The 20999-nt window shown below is 37.8% G+C and overlaps 1 protein-coding gene across 5 annotated transcripts in view; it reads left to right on the top strand.

Moving 5' to 3' along the window:
* Window positions 1-20999, top strand: part of CCDC171 (coiled-coil domain containing 171) — a 168759-nt gene that overhangs the window by 6938 nt on the left and 140822 nt on the right. For 3 of the 5 annotated variants that reach the window (XM_087742164.1, XM_087742162.1, XM_087742165.1), the window contains exons 3-7: window positions 127-265; window positions 2267-2441; window positions 5751-5932; window positions 7888-7956; window positions 10847-10993. In XM_087742164.1, coding sequence (XP_087598290.1) covers window positions 127-265; window positions 2267-2441; window positions 5751-5932; window positions 7888-7956; window positions 10847-10993 — 712 coding nt within the window. The remainder of the gene's footprint in view (window positions 1-126; window positions 266-2266; window positions 2442-5750; window positions 5933-7887; window positions 7957-10846; window positions 10994-20999) is intronic. The other 2 variants (XM_087742166.1, XM_087742163.1) reach the window with 1 other exon arrangement.

Genomic DNA, 20999 nt, shown 5'->3' with positions numbered 1-20999 from the left:
TGTGTGGCATAAGTTTAATTAAGTAAATGTTTAGAACTTTGGGCTCACAATCTGATCATTGAAATAAGGGAGCATTAAAACATAAAAGGAATACTCTTGTTTTTTGAAAACATTCATATTTTGCAGCTTACGTAATGCCAAGAGTGAGTCACAGTTACTACAAAATAGTAATGAATCAGAATTGGACACGGCTGAAGACCTGAGAAGGAAACTCTGTCAAGCTAAGAAAGAAAAATTAGAGTTAACCATTAAACACAATCAAGAAGTAAGGACTTTTTTGTTTGCTTTATTTTACTCTTGGAATAAAAGTAATCTTATTTCATTAAAATAATTCTGTCACGTGGTGTATCAAAAGCACAGTCAGCTGAAAAATAGCAAGGAAGGTGAAGCTGTGCAGACCTCTCGTACCTGTTCATAGGAACTCTCAGCACCTCTGCTGGCATTGTTAGTAGTTGAAGTTGCACCAAGCAGAGTGCAAATTTTCTGCAGGGAAAGGAGTCACTGCCATTACCAGTAGTTCATTAGATAAAATTGCCTGGTGACACAAATAAATAAAAGCCACAGCTTGAATCTAGCCTCATAAAAAGATCTTATTTAGTTCTTATTTATATTTTTTTGCAAGGTATTAGAGTATCATTTTAATTCTGCAGAAATCATTTGCAACTCATAAACCTAGTACAGTATTTTTCTGTGTGTGTACACCAAATCCAGCTAGAATATCCTTTAGCAGTCTTGCAGTGTCTCAGCTTGTGCAAATTTAGTTTTCAATAACTGTAACAGTGAATAATGTAGATGTGTGGTGATGTGTTCGTCAATAACTTCATACTTGTTAAGGAGAACTTTGTTTGTAGGGAAATAATTTACCCGCATTACAAAGGTTTTCCCCGATGCTGTTGTAGCAAACTAGTATTGAAATTAAGTAGTAGTAGTAAGAAAATACTTAATCTTTTCAGCTTGAATATCAGCTTTCGCACTAGTGTACATAAGGAAAAGTGGGCACTGAGTACAGCAGTAGTTGTAATTGGCTTCGGATTTGTTGCTGTTGTCCTGGTTTAAACTGTGCTGGTGCAGAAGTATTATTAGTACTATGGGTAACAATTCTGCTCTTAGCAGTTTCCTAGGAGCACTCGATGTGGGTGCTCGTTCATCTGTTTTGGGTAAATCCAGCCAAGAAAACCAAGTTTGCTGTTCCATATCGATTTATTATTGGGGTGTGTACCCAAATTAAGTGATTCCTGCTCCTCCTACAAGGACTTGCTCTTGTGCTGCAGTTAATTCATTATTTTCCCATTGCTTCATCAACTGTGGGTTGTTCTATTAAATAGATTACTAGAATTATCTGGATTAAAAAAACCCAAACAAACCACCTCATATATTGAGAATTTGAAAGCTGGGTGTGCACAAGGATCTTCTGCACCATTTTGCTGTTGTGGTTTGCACCACAAAGTCAGGCTGCATTTTAAGTAGATAAACTACTTGAGGCTGTTTTTTTTTCCCTATCCATTCACTGTATAGTTAGAGGTAGAGGAAGTGCTCAAGTTACGTACACACAATATTATTGAAGTGAAGGGGCTACTTAGTAGATGTTCTGAAGAAATATATGTTTTACTTTCCACCTTCTTGTGTTAAAATAGCTTGAACTTGATTTTCTGGACCCTGTTTTTGGCAGCAATGACTAGACTATGTTTCTTAATCTGGATAATAATACCACTTTTTGAAGCATTTTCCATTCTTAGTTTGTTGTCTGTTAAATTTAATAGTGTTCTGTTTGACTGCTGAACATTACTGGACTGAATTTTATGCTCATATGTATACTTGTGAGTTATTAGGTGTCTGATAGTCTAGCATCCCAACATGACTGTTTTTCTAAGTGTTAAATTTAAAGAAAGTTACCAGAAAATTGCCTATGGAATAAAATCTTTCTGTTGCTGCAGTTTTTCCTTTGAGGTGCAGGAAGACGACAGTGTTATGACTTTTATTTTTTTAAGGTAGTGTATTTCTGGAAAAAGGCAGGGCTATGTTTAAGGTACATGAAATTCATCTAGGAATAGGAACAGTTTGCATAAAAAACAGTAAAAGTACTTAAAATCTGCAGAAATAATGCATTTGCAAGACTGTATTTCAAATTCAAGTGGAATAAGAAGGCAGCTGTAAATGCAATTCAAAATATCTTTTAAAAATATTCTGTAGGTGTTTTTCTGTAACATATTGCATTTTTTCAAAGGACCATTGTTACCAGTTTTCTGAAACAAATCTTATTTTCTAGTTGTGTAGCTATGAAAGCCAGATAGTAAAATTACGGTCGGAAATCGAGAAAGGAGAGGCTGTTCGACAAAGTCTGGAGTATGAATTGGCAATTGCCAGAAGAGAGGCTCGTCTGAAAATGTATGCTGCAGAAGAGGAGTTAAGTGATGCAAAAAACAAACTTGTGGAACTGCAAGGTAAGTTTCAAAAAAGCAAACATGGAACGAAGGCTAAGTCAGTTTCAAGTCAGGAAGACAAATGAGAAGCAGTGACTTAATTAAATTTTCTGGTTATTGCTGTTTTTCTTGGACCTCTTTTATCTTTCCTATCTCTCTTTCATCTGCTTTTTTAAACTCATAAGAGTTTACAGAACTTGCTGTCTCGTATGAATTAAAACTAACCTGCTAAACTTATCAACCCTTTCTCCTCTTGCCCCTTACCTCCTAGTGTTCCCTCTTTCACTGCTGTCCTTGTACAGAATTGTAATCATGGTGGCTGTCTCCACATCCTAGTTATCACTGTGTCCAACACTTCTTCCTTTTCCATTTCAGGGGAAAAAAACAGAATAGAAGTTGATTCCTATTCATTTGTCTGCACTATTTCCAACAACTTTTTTCCAGAAGTTCTCATCAGACTGCTTCTTTTCTTTCTCCTTTTCACATGTTTCAAGCTTTTCATTGCTCACGTCTGGTTTCTTTTCTTCTCATCATCCTTGTTTCTCTTTTTATAGGTAATGGAATGTCTGTGTTGTGACAGTAGTATGTGGAAGGGAAAGTTTTTACCTAGGCATTTTTTTCCTATTAGTTTTGTATTCAGAAACTCAGATTTCCTTGTTCCTTCTCAACAGAGAGAGAGATACTGGTGAGGCTGCACCTCGAGTACTGTGTTCAGTTTTGGGCCCCTCACTACAAGAAGGACATCGAGGTGCCGGAGCGTGTCCAGAGGAGGGCAACGAAGTTGGTGAAGGGTCTAGAGGACAAGTCTTATGAGGAGTGGCTGGGGGAGCTGGGGTTGTTTAGTCTGGAGAAGAGGAGGCTGAGGGGAGACCTTATTGCTCTGTACAACTACCTGAAAGGAGGTTGTAGTGAGGTGGGGGTCGGTCTCTTCTCCCTAGTAACGAGTGATAGAACAAGAGGAAACGGCCTCAAGCTGCGCCAGGGGAGGTTTAGGTTAGATATTAGCAAAAATTTCTTCACCGAAAGGGTTGTCAAGCATTGGAACAGGCTGCCCAGGGAAGTGGTTGAGTCTCCATCCCTGGAGGTATTTAAAGAACGGATAGATACGGTGCTCGAGGACATGGTATAGATGGACTTGGCAGTGATAGGTTAACGGTTGGACTCGCTGATCTTAAGGGTCTTTTCCAACCTTAATGATTCTATGATTCTATATTTCTCATTCTTACAAGTAAGTGAGGTGCATTTTCACTTACCTAGGTAAGTATAATACCTTTAATCTAGTACAGGAGATACATTTGTGAGTTTGCTGAACCTTTGGTGTTCCTTGAGGAGTTTAGAGCACTCCTCATGGAGATTTTATCCTCCTAAGAATGGAAGGAGACTTGGAAACTTGCAAGTGCTTGAAGTACCAGGTGTTTTTAAGATAATAAGAAAGCTGGACTTTTCACTCCTTTGGAGAACACAAAACCAAAAAATCTTACAAATTGCAAACTGGATGAAGGCATTTTTTTCCCTTTCGAAATTCCCCTACAATTGCAAACTGAAGACTTGAACCCCTAGTTTCTCATTTAGAGGAAAGCTGTGTTTCTTTCTGTGCATGCTCATTTTACTGCTAGTTTGCTTGCCAGTTTAGAAGTGAGTAGTGTGTGTGTATTTTAAAATACTTGAAATCTTATTTTGTGATTCAGTTTATGATTTAGAAAACTGATTGGCTGCTGTATCAGGCACAGCTGGCAGGTGGTGGGTGCATGTCTGCTGGGCAACCTGTGTGGGAGGAAGGAGGTCTGGGTCTGCCTGGAGCTCGTCCCGGAAGAAGAGGAGGAGAAAAAAAGAAACAGCGGGAGACATAGGAGCAGAGCAGCAGCCTGAGCAGGGGCTGGGGCCAAAGTAGTGACCACCCATGCAGGCGCCATGAGGCAGGACTCAAAAGGGACTGTTCCTGATGGAGGAACCACAGCACAGTGACCCCAGCCTGCTGTGCTGCCTGTTACCTCCCTGAAGGGACTGGGCTAACGTGTGGTGAGGGGACTGGAAAACAGAAAGGGGGTAGGAAAGGTTTTGCAGAGGCAAGGGATCTTTTCCTAAATTTGTGTGTGTGTGTTAGTTTCTTTCAATACCAGAATCAGTAATTACAAGTCTATTAATTGACAGTAAATTACATTGGTTGAAATCCCTCAAACTGTTTTTTTTATTTCTGTGACAGGTGCCAAAGAATTCAAATCACAATGGTGTTGCTTCTCAATTCTTTTGCATTTTATAACTCACCACTTGTTTTCCCTGGTCATTTGGAGCCTTCCTCACCTCATTTGGTGCTTTGATGTGACCCCGACTCAGCTCCTTGGACAGAAGGCCTCATTTGTGGCTTGTCCTCCTCAGTATTTCCTCCAAATTGTTTTTCTGCTGTTCTCAGTGAGGCCTGACTTTCTGCCCTCTGGTAGTCCTTTCCCATCATTATGTCCACTGATTCTCTACGTCATCTTAATATGCCTCTTCTGTTCATTTTATCCTTCTCAAACTAGGAGTAATTTCAGAAAACTGGAATGAATTTGAAATAAAAATCTGTTAGAAAGTGGTGATCACTTAAATGCCAATGTAGCTAGTTGTATTCAGCAAAATGAAAAGCTGATACAAAGTACTTTCATCTGAAAGCCAGTTTGTAAAATAAAGCAAAGTTCCTACTAAAACTGCTTAAATAAATAGGCATAGGTAATGAAGGTGTCTGCACCATTTAAGCTTTCGCAGAAGAGTATGTACAACATTCCCCTATCTCAGGGCATGTGCTGAGCTGAAGATTTAAATCTCTTGAGCACCAGTAAATTTCCTTGGAAAAGCTAAGCCTTTGCTCGCTAGCCCAACCTGCTTTAGGTTTTCCTATAGTCCCTTTCATGGGGCAGGTGCCTGTTTTTACTTTCACGTAAACTGAGCTCAAAATTAATTGATACAGAATAATATCTATATCAAATAGACATTTGGAAATAAGCTGGTCAAATGTTGTAGAAATCTGAAATTAAGTCCTCCATGCTATAGAGACCTCATTTGAAAGAGTTATCTCAAGTTTTTATTCTTTTTCAAGAGGAGAAGAGTTTTGGTTTATAAAAATCTCTAAAGCGTTCCTATGTCGTTGTGTGAAAGATGCTATAGGAATGCAAAATTTGATTGTTTCTTTGTAGTGAAGGTGGTGCTCTCCAGTGCTGGAAGTGTTCATGTTCCAGTGTGTTCCACAGGATATCACAATACACAGAAGAACTGACTATCATTATACATTTTCTTTGTGAACATGCTTCGCAGTGCTACTTGTCTTCTTTCTTTCTCTTTTTCTGTAAACAATAGTATCGAATGAAAAGCTTCAGCAGAAGGTGGCAGAGACTGAGAAAACCTTTCATATTGCTCAGCAGAAGTGGAAAGAACAACAGCAAAGACTTGCAAGTGAAAAGGATGATATCCGCAGAACTTGCAACAATGAATATGAATTGCTTCTTACGGAAAGAACCAAACTAGAAAGCGTTTTGCAGGTATGATGTATTAATAGTTGGAAAGTTGCATGAGATGATGGCTGGAACTTCTTTGGTGCAAAGTGTGTGATGGGTTGGGTTTTTTTCTGGTTTAGGGGAAAAAAAAATCCACTAAGTAGCTAAATACTGCAGAATATTTCTGAAGAATATAGCTTCATAAAGTTACATTTACTGTGTCACAGTCTTTCTTGCTTTGATGTAATGTGTTGTGACTGATTTTCATGGTAAATACCTAAACCAAGTTACTAGTGCATAGTGGTAGTGAGGCCCATTTGCACTCTTGTGCAAAGCTGAGATGCCCAACACGGAGCTTCTGACTCCATTTCCCTCTTACCTCCCCGAGTCTGACATCTAATAGCCTGTGAACATGAAAATAATTTGTGTAATGTAGAGACTACACACTGTCAGGGAACTCAAACAGTGATGATGGGATTTCCAGCTGTGCATTGTACATTATTCACTTCATGCCACATATAAAAAATGGCTGTTGTTGGAAATTTTGCTGTTTCGTTAGAAAAAAATCATTTAGTACTAAGAGATGGCCTTATAATCTGTTTTGGACTGTGGGTTTTTATTCTTCAGATAATTCATTTCACTGTATTTCATGAAAAAAGTAATTTTCAGAGTTGAATTGCATTGATATGCATAAGTCCCTTAGATGTTAAGTGCGTAAAAAAAAATAATAAAAATATGAACATTTTTACACTTTTTTTGTACAGTCAAGCTATTCAAAACTGAATTCTGTTTCAAAGAAATCTAATAGTATTACGGTGTGGAAGTGCTGAGTTAACATACCCAACTTCTACGTGCTCTGCAGGGACGCAAACAACTACACAAGTATGATTTAATAATTTGAATCTTCTTAATGGACAATTGAATTAACTTATATCTTAGCAATGTAATAAGAGCATCTGAGGGAAATCGAGAATGTATTCAGCTATAGTTATCCTTTATACTTTTAAAGAAGTGTAGTGCAGAGGCTCTGTTAAGGCTGATGACCATTTACTATTATGCATGGTGTATGCAGAGAACAGACTGCTACTAAGAGATTCACTTTCTTTTATTCAGTGAGACTTTTTCTTTTTTTATATTCCTATTTTCTTCTTTTATAACTCACTTTAAGATGTGGCAGACTTTTTCAGTTGGTCTGGGCATTGGTCAAGCAGTAGAAAATTAGGTCAGCTCCAAACCTGGGACAGTGCCAAACAGTCTTCCAAAATGACACAAAACAATCCTTACCTGGCAGCTTGATAGCCAAGTTCTGACAGCAAACCTGCATGTTGTGCTACGTTGTGGTGCTGTTGGTCAGATTCTGTCTGGCACCTGTAGGAGCAGCTCTTAAAAAAACAGGGCAGAGACAATGCATTAATTACATGTGTTCCAAAAATACTATGTACTGACTCTTAGCTGTTTGTTTGAAGGCAAGAACTGGAAAGAAAGGTACAACAATGAGACCTGAAGTAGAAATCCTCTCCCCTTTCCCCAGTAATTTTGTGGATATGTTGAACAGTGCTTTGAAGGAACAGTTAGGAAAACCATAAAAGAATAGTTACACACACACAAAAAAAGAAAGCCAAGGAAAGAGAAGGTTTCAGAGGAAAACATATGAGTTGATTGACAGGTGACACCCTAAGGTCCTTCTCAAACCAACAGAAACATGATTCAGTTTTCATTCAAAGGTGATGCTTAAAAAAGTAGGGTTAGGTATAGGCTATGAAGAAACCTATTTTTTAGATACAGTTTTCTTTTAAGTTGCCAGGTAAAGCAGGCTAAGAGGGGAGTTTTGGCTCGAAGTTCTGGCTAACAGTAGGCTGAGTTAGGTTGAGGAGGCTTTGGAATGGACTTGTCTTTTGTTCTATACAGTATTTTGTAGAAGCCACATTCAGTGAGTTTAATACTGTATAAAAAGAGCAATGTTGGAGAGGTACACTCTCTCAAGTGATGTTTGCCCTCAGATCAAAAGGAGCAGTGGATTGCTTGGGACATTGTGTTCTCTGTCAGTGGATGTCTATTTAGAAGTGAAGGTAAGTGAAGTGAAGAAGTTAAGAGGCAGGTGTTTGGTAAACGTATTAAAGCTAGAAAATTGTTCACTCCTGAGGTAAATATGATTCACTACTAGGTGTCAACCCCTAGCCTGCTTTCAGTAGTAAAAAGCTTCTATTTTCCAACTTTGCTTTTGTAGCTGTTCCCCTGCCTGTTGCCCTGATTATAGGTTTTATGTGTAGTTATAAAATTCCAGCAGATTAAAAATACATAAATAAATGTTAAATATGGACTTTTCCAGCAAATAAAAAAATACATAAATGTTAAATATAGACTTGACAGCCTTAGTTGTTGCTTGAAAGCTTAATTGATTCAAACTTGGCAGATAAATGTCAGAACGATCTGGGTTTATAAATTATGACTTCAAATGTGTTCCAGTCTTTTGCATTGTGTATTTAAACAGTCCTGGTTTAAATACTTTTATAGTTGTTCTAAGTTATGAAATGAAAGCTAGATCAAGTGGATTTAATTTTGGTCTTAATATATATGTAGAAATGAGATTCTAAGCATGTATGAAAATCCTGGTTGGAAAAGCCACACTTCATGAACTGTAATTCTGAATTGGCTATGAAAATGCGGAGGTAGGCATGGAAATGAAGTCAGCTTAACCTATTGAAATGTGTCTCTAAAATATGGAGGCAAAGTAATCCTCTCTGCTTTCTAACAAGTTTGTGATGTGCTCTGTTGGGTGTGCTTAGCATGCTATCCGCTTCATAGTAAAAGGTGTTGGAGTTCAATAAGAAGTGCAATAGCATCACCTTGTGGTTAGTCAGAATATAATATTCCTTCACAGAAGCACTCGGTTTTTCCTTAGACTGCTTGTGAAATAGTGCTGCTTATACACACTTTTTAAAAAAATGTCAGCCATGTTTTTCATAAGCAGATACATATATAGTAAGTGTGTATATGACATGCAGGTATATTTTTTTTTTTTTTTTACATGGTGAAGTATGTTTCTCTTTAAACCTTCTAAGTGCAGGTGACTGCTGGGATAGTCTTGCACAATTTCACACTAGGTCTGAAAAGTTTGGAGACTTTTTTTAAGATTCTGAAATCCTACAACTCATGTTGACTTGTGTAACAAGCTTGATGTATTCATGTCAATTTCAGTCTGATTAATGTTAACTACATTTCCAGTACAAAATGTTTTTAAGTCTTGATGTAGTATTTTGCAGCAAACTATATATTACTTGTTTCACTTTTGTTAATATCTGGAAAATATACCTGAAGAGAGAAATATCTCTGTATCTTTCCAGCATGGAGAGAGTGGGAGTAGTTGTGTATTTCTATAAAAATGGTGAAAATTTTTTTTTAGCATGCTGATGGGAAGAAACCTGTGCATTGGCTCGATATTACAGGCAAAGTTAGGGGATTAGTTTAAGTTTAGTCCATATCCAGGTATACTACTTCTGCAATATTTTGATTTACTGAGTTTTCCATTGTTTTCTTCACATGTATTTCACATGCATGCTCCTTGTTATCTTTTCAGGGGATGCAAAAAAATTGTGCCATAGTGCCTGCACATGAAAGAAGAGAGAAAATAAACTTAATTTTTTCAGTTACTAATTGGCACCACTTAGCACTGTAGAAGAGTCGTGATTCCCTTATTGTCATGTTTGAGTGGCCAAAACTTTTTACCTTCAATATGGAGGAATGTCTAAAAATCGTTCTCCAAACTTTAGAAAAGACTCATATTTCTTTGATCTTCATGTATAAACATGGTTCTGTCAGACTTCAATCTTCCGAAGAATCATTCTGTATGAATAATTCATTTCCTCCTCCTCCTCCTCCCTGCTCTGCAGATGCCTTATGATTAGTAATTTCTAGGAACAAGATTATGTGATGTAAGGGTAATAGCAGAATTTGCAGACTGACTGGTTTATTTTCACAAAATGTCTCTTGCCATGATATTGAATAGGAGTAAAAGAACAGGAGGACTTATTGTAATCTTTCTGTGTTTTGCACAGAAAGTCATTTTAACAAATTGGGTCTCCAAAGGTCCTCCAGCTAAATCACTGGATTTATAGCTTGTTTCTGATGCTAGTTACAGAAAAGCTTATTCCTGTCCACTAGACCAAAGCTGCTATTTTTGAGACTTCTGGGATCTCCAGCTTAAGTATGCTCTAGACTACTGGGGGTTCATTATTTGGCTACTTTCCTCCGAGCCTGGTGTGGTGTGAATGTGGATTTTGTAACAGTGACTCCACAGAGCAGCTGAGTCCTGTAGTGTTAGTAATTATTCCAGCCTGTAGCTTCGTTCAACTTCTGAACGCAGAAATTGAAGTGGGGAACAGCTTGGTTATTTTATTCTACTGAGAACTTCATAGTTCATGTAGATAATTTTTTTACAGTAATTCAGTTTCTAGACAGAAGAAAGTCTTTCTCAGAATAGCAGAAATGAAGATTTAGTCTATGGGAGTAACTATTTCTAAAAATGTCTGATTTGATTTCAAGTTCTTACAATTAGAACCAGAATAAAATAGAACTTCTGTCCCTGTGTATCATTTCGTCAAATGCACTTAACTGTTTCCATCTCCATCGTTGCCACTGAGCTGGGAGAGAGAAGAGCTTGGAAGAGCAGCCTTGTACTCTTCAGAGAGTAAGATTTCCTGTGGGGAATTGGTTCTGATTTTAGTATTACTGCAGAAGGTCATGTCCATAGTGATTTTTTGAACTAACACATTTTACCTGGTGGTGAATGGAAGAGCATGTCTGCTGTTGTGTAAATGGTTCTGTTCACATGTGCTAGCATGTTAAATTTTAATAATGTGTTCTAATGCAGTCTCGATTCACAAAGTATTCCTCTTTTGAACTGTTTACTGTAATACTGTATTTTAGTAAAAGTGTCTCTTAATGCTTTGTTTTTACTAGGAGCAGAATAATGCACTGCAAAATATATGCAAGAAAATGAAAGATGTAGAGGTGGAACACAGTGGCTGTACTGAGCTGCTGAGGCGCCAGGCCAATGAGCTTGAATACAGTGCTGAACGAGAGGAGCGACTTAAAAAAGAACTTGAAGTAAGGCTTTTTCACTACTGCTATTAGTCTCAACAAGCGCTGGCACTCTGAGCAATTTCATTTTAGAGAGATGGAACCTCTCAGTTAGGCTGTGAATTCTGTATACTGGATTAACAAAACATTGAACATCTGTTTGGCAGAAAAGGCTGAACAGGTGAATGCCACTTAGACTGTGTGTCTGACTTGAGACTCGTGTTTAAACAGCAGATGGGAAAAGGTAAGCGTGAAACGAAGGTTAACTTTACTTTAGGAAATCTGTACATTTTCACTGACCTCTTAATTTGTCTATCTTCCTATCTTTTTGGCTTAAGAACAGATTTTGAGAATTAGTGAATTTGCGATGGAGAATCTACTAGAGCTGGGAAAGTCACCAGATGTTGTGCTAGGTAGAGAGAATAGCATACTGGAAGATGACAGTGGTGTTATGGCAGCCTTTTCCTATCTAGAGTTAAATGCTACAGGTAGTTTTAGTTTGCCTGTCTGAATGACACCTGTTGCTGGGAAGTCTCAAGTCTTTAGGACTAGTATCTTTTAAATGTGTTTCTTTGACTAACCTGCTAGTTCTCTCCTAAGTTTCAACGTTTTGTTTGTACACTGATAGGCTTTGCAGTAACTATGTTATCTGTATGTACAGTCTGGACCAGGATTTTCTTGGTAGAACATTTGTCACTGCAGAAGAGCATAGTGAATGGATGATTCTTTATCCTGATGTAAGTTTTCTACCAAAGGCATCTTTAAATGTATTCTGCAACGAATTTCAGAGAATTGGTACTTGCAGGATATTAGGAGCCCTTAAAGGAATAAGTGACGTACAGTTTTCAGCTGTGTCTGTTCTCTGTTATTTTTCCCTTAAAGGCAAAAGAAGTGTTCAAAGCATTGATTGCTAGGTAGGTAGAGCCCTGCATTAAAGATGAAGTACAAAAGAAAATTCCTACAGGGAAGATCAAAGCTCATCAACTAAAAACACTGACTTATTGACCAACATGGTAGACTTTTGTGCCCTCAAAGAGATCTACAGGAAATCTATTGTCAGGTGTTGTGAGCTGCACATATTGCCCTAGGCAGAATTACCTTCAGTTGGAAAGTGCTGTGTACTGTGAAGTTCCAATAGCCCTTTTAAAAACAAAGATTTTTGCTTCCAAGCGCTTGAAGAAGGGCTTTTCTTATGACTTTATGACTTTTAGTATATTAACATAGGAATCATGAGCTGAAAGGAGGAGGAGCAAAGCAGCAAATTATTTCTCTTTCTAAATATTTTGATTGGGTGTACTCTCCATCTGTAAATTTGTAAAGGAAGCACTCAGTTTCTTGAAAATGTATAACTGCTGTGCCCTGGAGATGGTTTTATCAGGGAATGCTATCTATTAACCACAGTCAGCTAAGATCTTTTCATTGCTGCTTAATTTTTATTAAATTCTTTTAACTTACTGAATCTCATAATAACATCGTGAGGAAACAACGTATTCAGACTACAGAAAAATCAGTCTGGTGGTACATGTTTAAGTATAGCTATTTAAGCAGTGATTAAGGAAGGTATGTGATGAAACCTCTGGCATTTGAAAGTTTAAGCAAATAGGCTTAAAGTTCCTGTGAATTAAAAAAAAAAGTCTCAGACTGCAATGTATATGCTTTAGTCAGCTTGCATCTCACTTTACCATCTCAAAAGTAAATTGCATGTGTGTGTCTGAAAGGGCCTACAATAATAACTTACCCATTCTATACTTGAAGTCAAAGAGAGATAAATTAATGAGCATCTCTGAATATACCTTTATTCTTTAAGAAGCAAAAGCACTAGATATTTTAAGCTTTCAATATTGATTACTGTAGACAGTATTGATTACTTAGACTTCATACTGGATAGTGGACTCAAACTCCAGAGTTTGTGACATGAGCATCATGTGCATCTTCCAGGGTACCAGTACTTTGCATCGCTGTTTGTGGAGCGAAATTTGTTCTGCCTTTTCTGTGGTCATGAAAGGCTGCAGGCATTCTGAAGTTTGAAATTCAGGTTAAAATCTATTTTAAGTTGCTCTCTCAGCCATAATCCTCTCCCCAAAAAATTATATACTGAGGAAGTTTAGTATTAACAGAGTTTGAAATCTAATTGCAACCTTTCTTTGATTTATAAATTTGTCATTCCTCTCCCTCTTACCTTCTGGACCTCAATCAGGCAGAGGTATTACCTGTCCTTCACACTGAAACAGAGTGGAAAGACCTCAACCAAAGGGACAAGATAAGCTGGTCTTCACCTCCATAGCTCAGTTATTGGAACTTTGGTCTTGGAGGCTGTGAGAGAAGGAAATGGGGGAGTGTTCAAGGACAGACTTGTTGCATACAGGAAGGGAAATGAGCACAATCTTCCCTTCTAGTTGTGTCTGAAAGAAAGGACTATGCCCTTTTAAAACAGCATGCTGCATTCCCAAGTAGAAGAAAGTGCTTCTGTGAAGGCTGGAGATTGTTGGGTTTTAATCACATTGCTGTCAGTAGAATTTCCTCCTTTCAGCCTTAACAGCTGCCTCACTAGCATGCTAGCTTCTGTGGATCACATTCTTAGTTGCCAAATTCTTCCCATACATTGTGGGAGAGGCATTAAAGAAGGGCACTAAAGCCTGGGCAGTAGTTGTCACTGTGTGCCAAGATGCCAAAGTCTGCTTGTGTTTCTGCCCATCTGGTATTACTCTCACATAGTTCTGTGGTGTTCTAGCTGTCAATTTAGAACTCCTCAATGTATGGGAATAAGTATTACCCACGTTAGAAATACGGATAAAGTCCTAATACCCAGTTCCGCACTTCCAGCTGTGGTTAAATACAACTCTTACTTCTGCCTGTGATGTTGGTATTTGAGATGGATTTAGATAGAGAAGCCTTGAAGTAGTACACCTCAGACAGAATGGTCTACATTCTTTCATGAAATAGCTCTATATTTCTTTATCTCTCTTCATGGAATTTTTAGCTTATAGATTGAAATTTGTTTTTTTGGGAAGATGGACGCAGGAGACATGTCTTATTTCAATTTCCATGTAGACTACACTGTGTTAATGGGCGTTTGGTTAGAAAATGTGTACTTAAGTTCTTGATGATAGCAGCGAACTTCTTAAGATGATTTGTGTGAAGAGTAGTGTAATTCTAATTAAAAGGCAATCTTACACTCTTTTGTTATACACTACTTCTTGATATGCAATGAGGATGAACTTTTTTTGGAGTTCACAAAGCTGTTCCTTTACTACCCTCTGCTGGACATAAGGGAAAAGTCCATGGGAAAATATTTGTGTTTCAGTAATGAAAGGAAATGATAAATTTAGAATATTCTTGTATGATGACACTCTTAGGAAGAATTATATCTAATAGACTATATTATAAAGAAAGGAAGGTGAAAAAAGTGTGCCCCTCCCCACAGGTTTGTTTTTTTTTTTTAATATCTGGTTTTATCCTTCAATCATTATTCTGAATGTGGTCTAAAAGAGGACATTTCTAGTTTCTGGAATTAGAAATGAAGAGAAAGAATAACGGCAAGTTTCTGTGGACTTTTCAGTTGAAAGCTAGCTGTTTGTACAGTGTCTGACCTGCTAGCTTTCCAGTTTGCAGTGATGTTGTGTATCATGGCATGAACATGGAGTCCTTCTGAAGTGGAACACATACTGTACCAGAAAAATTTGGATTGGGAACCTTATTATCATTCTGCCTCTTTAGCCTAAGGTTCAGTAGTCAAACAAATTCTTGATGTATTTGTATTGAACTCATCAGGATACTACTATTTATGATAATCAGTTTCCTGGAAACAGTGTCTTTTATTTTAGCCTTTAGCTCCATTGCTCTGGAAAGATGATTTCTTGGGAAATATAGAGCAATTTGTATATAAAAATAGTGTTTCTTGTATGTGTCTAGCTGCCAAAAAGCTGGGTGGGAAAGCTGTTTAACAAAAAGTGGAGGAAAGGGCAATGTGGATTTTACCATGAGAAACAGAATTATTAGTTCATAAATTTCAAACTCTTTGTCTTGTTCACAGAAACGTAGTGATTTTCTATTGTTTGTTTTATGTGTTTGAGGCTGCCGTCACTTAGTAAGCTGGAGCTCAAGGTCTCTCAAAGTTTTTAAGGCTTTCTCATGAGGCCTGAAAAATGTCCCATAACTTGGTCCATTTTATTTTTGAGGCTGAGTATGTTGCCATATTTCTGAGACTGAGTTACCATTTAAAGACAATTCCTGTAGCTTTCATGTTGCCTTTCCTGTTCCCCTGCCTGTGAGTATACTGACCTTTTCATGTCCTGGTAAATGTGTCGTCTTGTATTAGCTTGCTAATGCTTCTGTGATGGGGAGATGACTGCAAAGAAGACTTGAGTGATGGTCTGCCTCTGTATTTGCAAAAGGTATATGTACATGCAATAGTTTAAGGCTGTGGGTGTATTAAATTTCTTACTGTATCCAAGTCAGTGAAACAAGAAATTTAGATCACAGCTAAAAACAAAACAAAAGCCCACAAACCTGCTTTTTTTTTTTCTTTGTTGTTATTAATTTCACCATGAGCTGCAGTGTTAGGTGCGTTATAGTTCTCATCAGAAAACCTTGAAAAAGCTCCAAGCAGTGTGAGAGAGGGCACATTCCTCAGCAGGTTAACAGTGCTACTGGTTAAGCTTTAAACTACTTTTTGTTGTCTGTGACTACACACTTCTTGATGGCTTTCCCCTACTTAATCATCTGCTTTCTAGTGTCTCCACAATGCACAACTGGCATCTAGGAATTCTAGTTACTGTGACTGTCTTGTATGTCCTCCAAGCACTGAAGTTTTCATAATGGTATCTCTGTGGTGGCTCCAAAGTTCATGTTTCTCCAGTGACAAGCTCACTGACATAATGGACTTACTCTCTGAGAGGAGCTTCCTCTTTATCATTTCCTATGTCATCATATTCTTCAAGTCCAGTTTGAACACTGTTCGCTCTTACCGCACTATCAGACTGAAGTTGTTTGCTTTCTGTCTTATGTAGCCCTCACCAGGAGTTAGTAACAAGTCACACACACGTTAATCTTGCCTATATGCATGTATAAAGTAACAGTGTCAGTTCAGGTCCTGTTATGGGGTTTACCGGCTACTGAGCATGAGAACCAAAAGGGACATCTTTTTCCCCTCAAAGTACTGTAGAAAGGGAGAGCAGTTCAGATGGGTTCACCAACTGCAACTTAGTTGCAGATTGGAATGGACTTGGACTTTATCCAAAGGCAATCAAACTATATCAGTTTAGCAGTTCTAGTTGTTTTTACTTTTTTTTTTAACTTAATGGCAAGCGTATGGCTTGTCTTGCAGCCCCCATGCCAGTGTAGTTGTTTATCCAGTGTTGGGCAGGTCAAGTATGGCTCCTCTGTCAACGAGACATGTTACTCTAGCTTCATGTACAGGAAATGTTTATAGTGAGGGGTTGACCACACTTTGTCAGGCCGAAGTAACATTTACTTCAGTGGTTAAGAATTATTTGCAGTTAAGTAACTGTATATTTACTAAAAGGTTGTTTATTATCTGGACAGGAGATGGCTCCACCTTACCATGATGAAGAGGCATCAGCATTTCTAACACTAGGTGGAAGTGGTCAGCACACGTCCCAAAGATGTGTTTAGACCTAACCTTCTGATTTGAGTTATGAGTCATAGGGAAATGCTTTTAAGTAGGAAGAAGTAAGATCTTAATCTGAATATGGAAGCACACAGAGTAGGTGGATGATGATCCAGATAGGAGGTACATGTGTGTCCTCTTCACTTAAAATTTATCTTGGCTGAGCATTTCACATAGGGAGTGGACCTCAGCCATGGGGAAGTGTAAATATCCTGACAACTTGTTAGTAAAATGAAACTGAAAAACCTTGTAGGAGTGGTCTGAATAGAAGCAGAGAAGAGAAAAATTACTTCTGTTACTGTTTCTAAACTTAGTAACTGTTATAAATGTACTTTTCTCTTTTTCCTGTTGTTTTCTTTGTTGCTTATCTGATCAAGTGTGTTTTGCTGTAAATCCACTACATTTTCGTGGCTTTGGCATTCCATAAATATAGGGTACTGAATTACGCTTTCAGTACGGAGTGCCCCAGTATTCATGAATACTGCAGTACTTAGAGCAAGTGTGAGGGTCTGAGAAAAGTGGAAGCCACAAAGGCCAGTTTGGAAAATGGTATTGCAGACTGACAGCATGCAGAAAATGTCTCCTAGAAACCGCATTAGCATTGACATGCAACAGGACACTGGAAAAAGTGACTGGACCTTAAGGGATCAGAGTAAACATACAGCATGGTTGCCCACAAGTTCTAAGGCTGGCATTGATGTTTTTCTTAGTCATTTTTATTTGCTGTTTCTCAAAAGTCACAATTCTGTCTGTGCTATCATGGAAACAGATCCCAGATATCTTTGTTCTTTAAATTAAGACTGAAATTGACTCAGCTTGAATATCTAAGGAAACTTCGGAGATTCCATGAGTTTGTGTGTGGTATCTTACTTAAGATGTCTGCCTTCATATATCCTGCAAGTAAGGAGTGACTGAATCTTGTTGAATAACTGATGTTTTCATGTCGGAGAAGCAAACACTTTGACTATGGAAGTAACAAGTGACTGAATCTTGTTGAATAACCAATGTGTTTAATGTTGGATAAGCAAACACTTTGTAACCGCTTTTCTAATCCATCCTCGAGATTGAGCTCTGTGACTTGGACCTGACAAAGTATTCCCATTTGACTCCCAGTTGAAGGACTGTGGTCTGGATGTCTGTGGCCTGCAACCCTTCTCTGTAACTTGTTTTCACACAGCTTCTTCTTTCTAGACAGGCATCGTGTAAAGTTTTCGGACACGTATGGTTCAGTAAGGATACTGCTTCTCACATTTTGTCTGATTCAAAGAGGTTTGCCTGGCTAAGATGATTCTGGTACCAGTGTCTTTCTGTTTGTCAGATAGGAACATGGAACTCCTCTCCTCATCCCATTTCTCTTTTTGGAATTGTTAGTATGGTGTTACAGGTTAGACTCATCCCTGACATTTCTTTCTTTCCCTCACAGAGCGTGTAATGGAACATTCTCACTGGTAGAGCATGCAGCTTCTCACTGTGAAGGGAAGTGCGTATAATCATCAGTAGAGCCTGTTTCAACCTTTACAAGCAAAATAGACAAGATTTTCTCTATAGTGGTTTTTTTTGCAGCTGTGTTCTTCCCAAATAAAACTTCAGACTCAGCTTGGAATCCAGGTGCAACTTCTATGGCTGATGTGCACTTAGAAAAACAGTGATTCCATGATTCTTTTCCTTAGAGCAGTCTAAGCAAATCTGAATTTCTTTATATTTAATAACTCTATATTGCTTAGCAAGGCTTATGTGCTAATGGATGGTTAGATATCTCCCATGAAGCTTTCGTTTTCCCACTGAGTTCCCACTGCTTTGCTGGCATCTGACTTTTTTTAAAATTTGCTAGATGTATGGTGAACCATAAGCTTCAGCAATGAAATCATAGAGCCCAGGAAAAGGAATATTCATTGCTCCATCAGACACAGACAGCATCTACGTGAATTCCTCAATTTACATATGTAATTTTTCTGCAAGCTCTTTTAAGCGTCTGAATCTCTTCTGGGTAAGACAGCTGCTTATACTGGTAAGCTAAGATTAAGGTTTACCTGAGTAATCTTCTGAGACTTTTGAGGAGAACATAATTCACTCTTCATCTTTGGCTTCTAGCAATACAAGAAACTAGTGGCAGTTCCTGTCAGGCCCCTGACAGTGACTTGTCTTGAATGAAAATACATTTTATTTCTCTCCCTAGGTCTTTGTTTTCTGAAGGTCCTGTGAACTAATTTACACAAGGTTTTAAAAATCAAAATTGTAACAAACTACTGGTATCAGGCAAAGCTTTAAAAACTCAGACTCTAGAAAAAGATGAGCTTTAAAAGCAAGAATAGGGTGTTGAGATTCCTAACCTTGTGAAGAAACCCCAGTTTTGAACAAGTCAATTTTCTCATGCCTTTATATGGGGATATGATCTGTAAGATGATACTTATCTGTCAAACAGATATTTTGATTTATAGTTTCTAGTTTAATTTTCCTGTGCGTACTGTCTTGAATCTCTTTGAATACTTTCATTGGATACCTGTCAGGTACATCTAGCTCTTCTTTGGTCGGTGCTTAGGGTTCATACCTCTTTTGCAGTAGGCTAGGCACACTGTCCTGCTTGCAATAAGGAGCCTGTTTGCACATTCCAGAGATCATCAGGGAAAAACACTAGTTTTTCCCAGTGCTTCTCTTTCTATAGGCATGCTAATTCTACAAGTTCATTCTTCAGTGACTTGTGACAACTCGAGCAAATGAACCATCTGCAAATATATCTGTTTTTACATGGAATTGGTCTTACTTTAGACAGCAAAAGAGCGATATGTTGGCACTTCTTACAGGTGTCTGCTTGTGCCTCTCTTCCCTCATTGTCCCAGGATTTTCTTAGGACTGAAGTTTCTATATCTCTAGGAGTTTGTGTTTCCTTTGGACCATGTCTGTTGTCGTTGCAGTTAGTGTCCATCGTGTCAGCTCAAGGAGATAGATTCTACTTTTAAAGAACTATACCAAGAACTGATACCTATATGCTCTGTTTGGGAGAATCTGATTGCTCCAATTTTTCATTTTTGTGGTGCCCTCTCTCAAGCTGTTATTTATTATTTCTGTTTTTATTTTTCTTCTTGGGACTGATGAAACCTAACAGTTCTAGGAGGCTCCATTTGAGAGGATAAGTTAACCATTTTGATAGTGTCTTGCATCTCTTGTTTCAGCTGAAGAGAGGTTGAGATGAAAGCATAGTTCTGCCTTGGACTGGTGCTCAGGAAATAAGACTTAGAAGTCAAATGCAGTACAGAGCTTGTGAATTAGTAAGTTATGCCTAAAAACTTGACTTTGCAGAATCACTTTTTTCTTTTTCCATGTCAATGTTTGCTATGAGAATAGATGCTTGAACAAACCAGCCAAAGACAGAAAGGCATTTTTGCTCTTGAGGATATGCAGTGAAATATTCTCAGTGGAGTTTCAATTTCTTCTTTTTTTTTTTTTTTTAATTTACGTTTTCCACTCTATATGTTGTTATAGGTACCTTCCTTACTGTTTCCTTTATTCTTCTCCTCAAACTTAAAGTAGAATTGTTTTCAGGCTGACTTTTTAAATGTTATTAAAAAAGAAATTAAATCCACATCACTTAGATTTATAGTTCACTGACTATTTTTACTAGGCTGGCAGTATTCTTGTGTAAAACCACCCTGTTGACAAATGTTAACCTATTGGAAGATGCGAAGGAGTCTTTCCAAACTGAAGCAGGAGGTAGTTTGCTAATACTTCCTTAAGGGCAAAAGGGAGTAGGAGCTGATATTTGGAAGGAATAATACTGTTAAGAGTCTAAATCAAGCTATTTTTGAGGATAGTTTTAGCAGTATGGAAGTACAGTGTGAGTGTTTGTGCAGGATTTGTAAATATTTTTAAGTATGTTATGCAGATAAAACTCGTGGGAAGAGGCAAAGTTTAAGCCTTTTGACAGACCTTACTGTGGAGTGGGTTTAGTAAGCTCTGTGCTGTTGTTGCTTTTCTCTTTAGTAGGCCTTCCATGGACATCAGTTTAAAAAGTCTTTCCTTTTGTGTGTGTGTGATTATAGAAAGTTTAAATTTATTGCCAAGAGCTTTTATTTTAACATCTGTTAATGTCTGTCTCTTCTTTTAAACATTCAAAAACAAGGTGCAGTGTCACATACTTGCTACTTTGTTTTACTTTTCCAAAATCAGTAACTTCAATTGTATTTATGTAACTTTAAATGTGCTTATGTTAAATGACTGTCTAATATTAATTCCTTTTTCTTGATCTCCCTGATTTAAGTTGGAGCCAGGAGACATTTAGGATGAGTTTTTCTTTTCAATTCAGTTATCAGTCAAAGTGAAAAGATTTTATTGATAGAAAACAGTGCAGTTAAAATTGCATGTGAATTTCCATTATAGCAGATCTTTAGTTGCTGCTTTTGGTAAAAG

Source organism: Nipponia nippon, unplaced genomic scaffold (assembly GCF_047370975.1).
Source record: "Nipponia nippon isolate SJK-2023a ecotype South Korea unplaced genomic scaffold, ASM4737097v1 scaffold_8, whole genome shotgun sequence".
In the NCBI taxonomy this organism is placed as follows: Eukaryota; Metazoa; Chordata; class Aves; order Pelecaniformes; family Threskiornithidae; genus Nipponia; species Nipponia nippon.
This window is presented reverse-complemented; position numbering and strand designations above follow the sequence as displayed.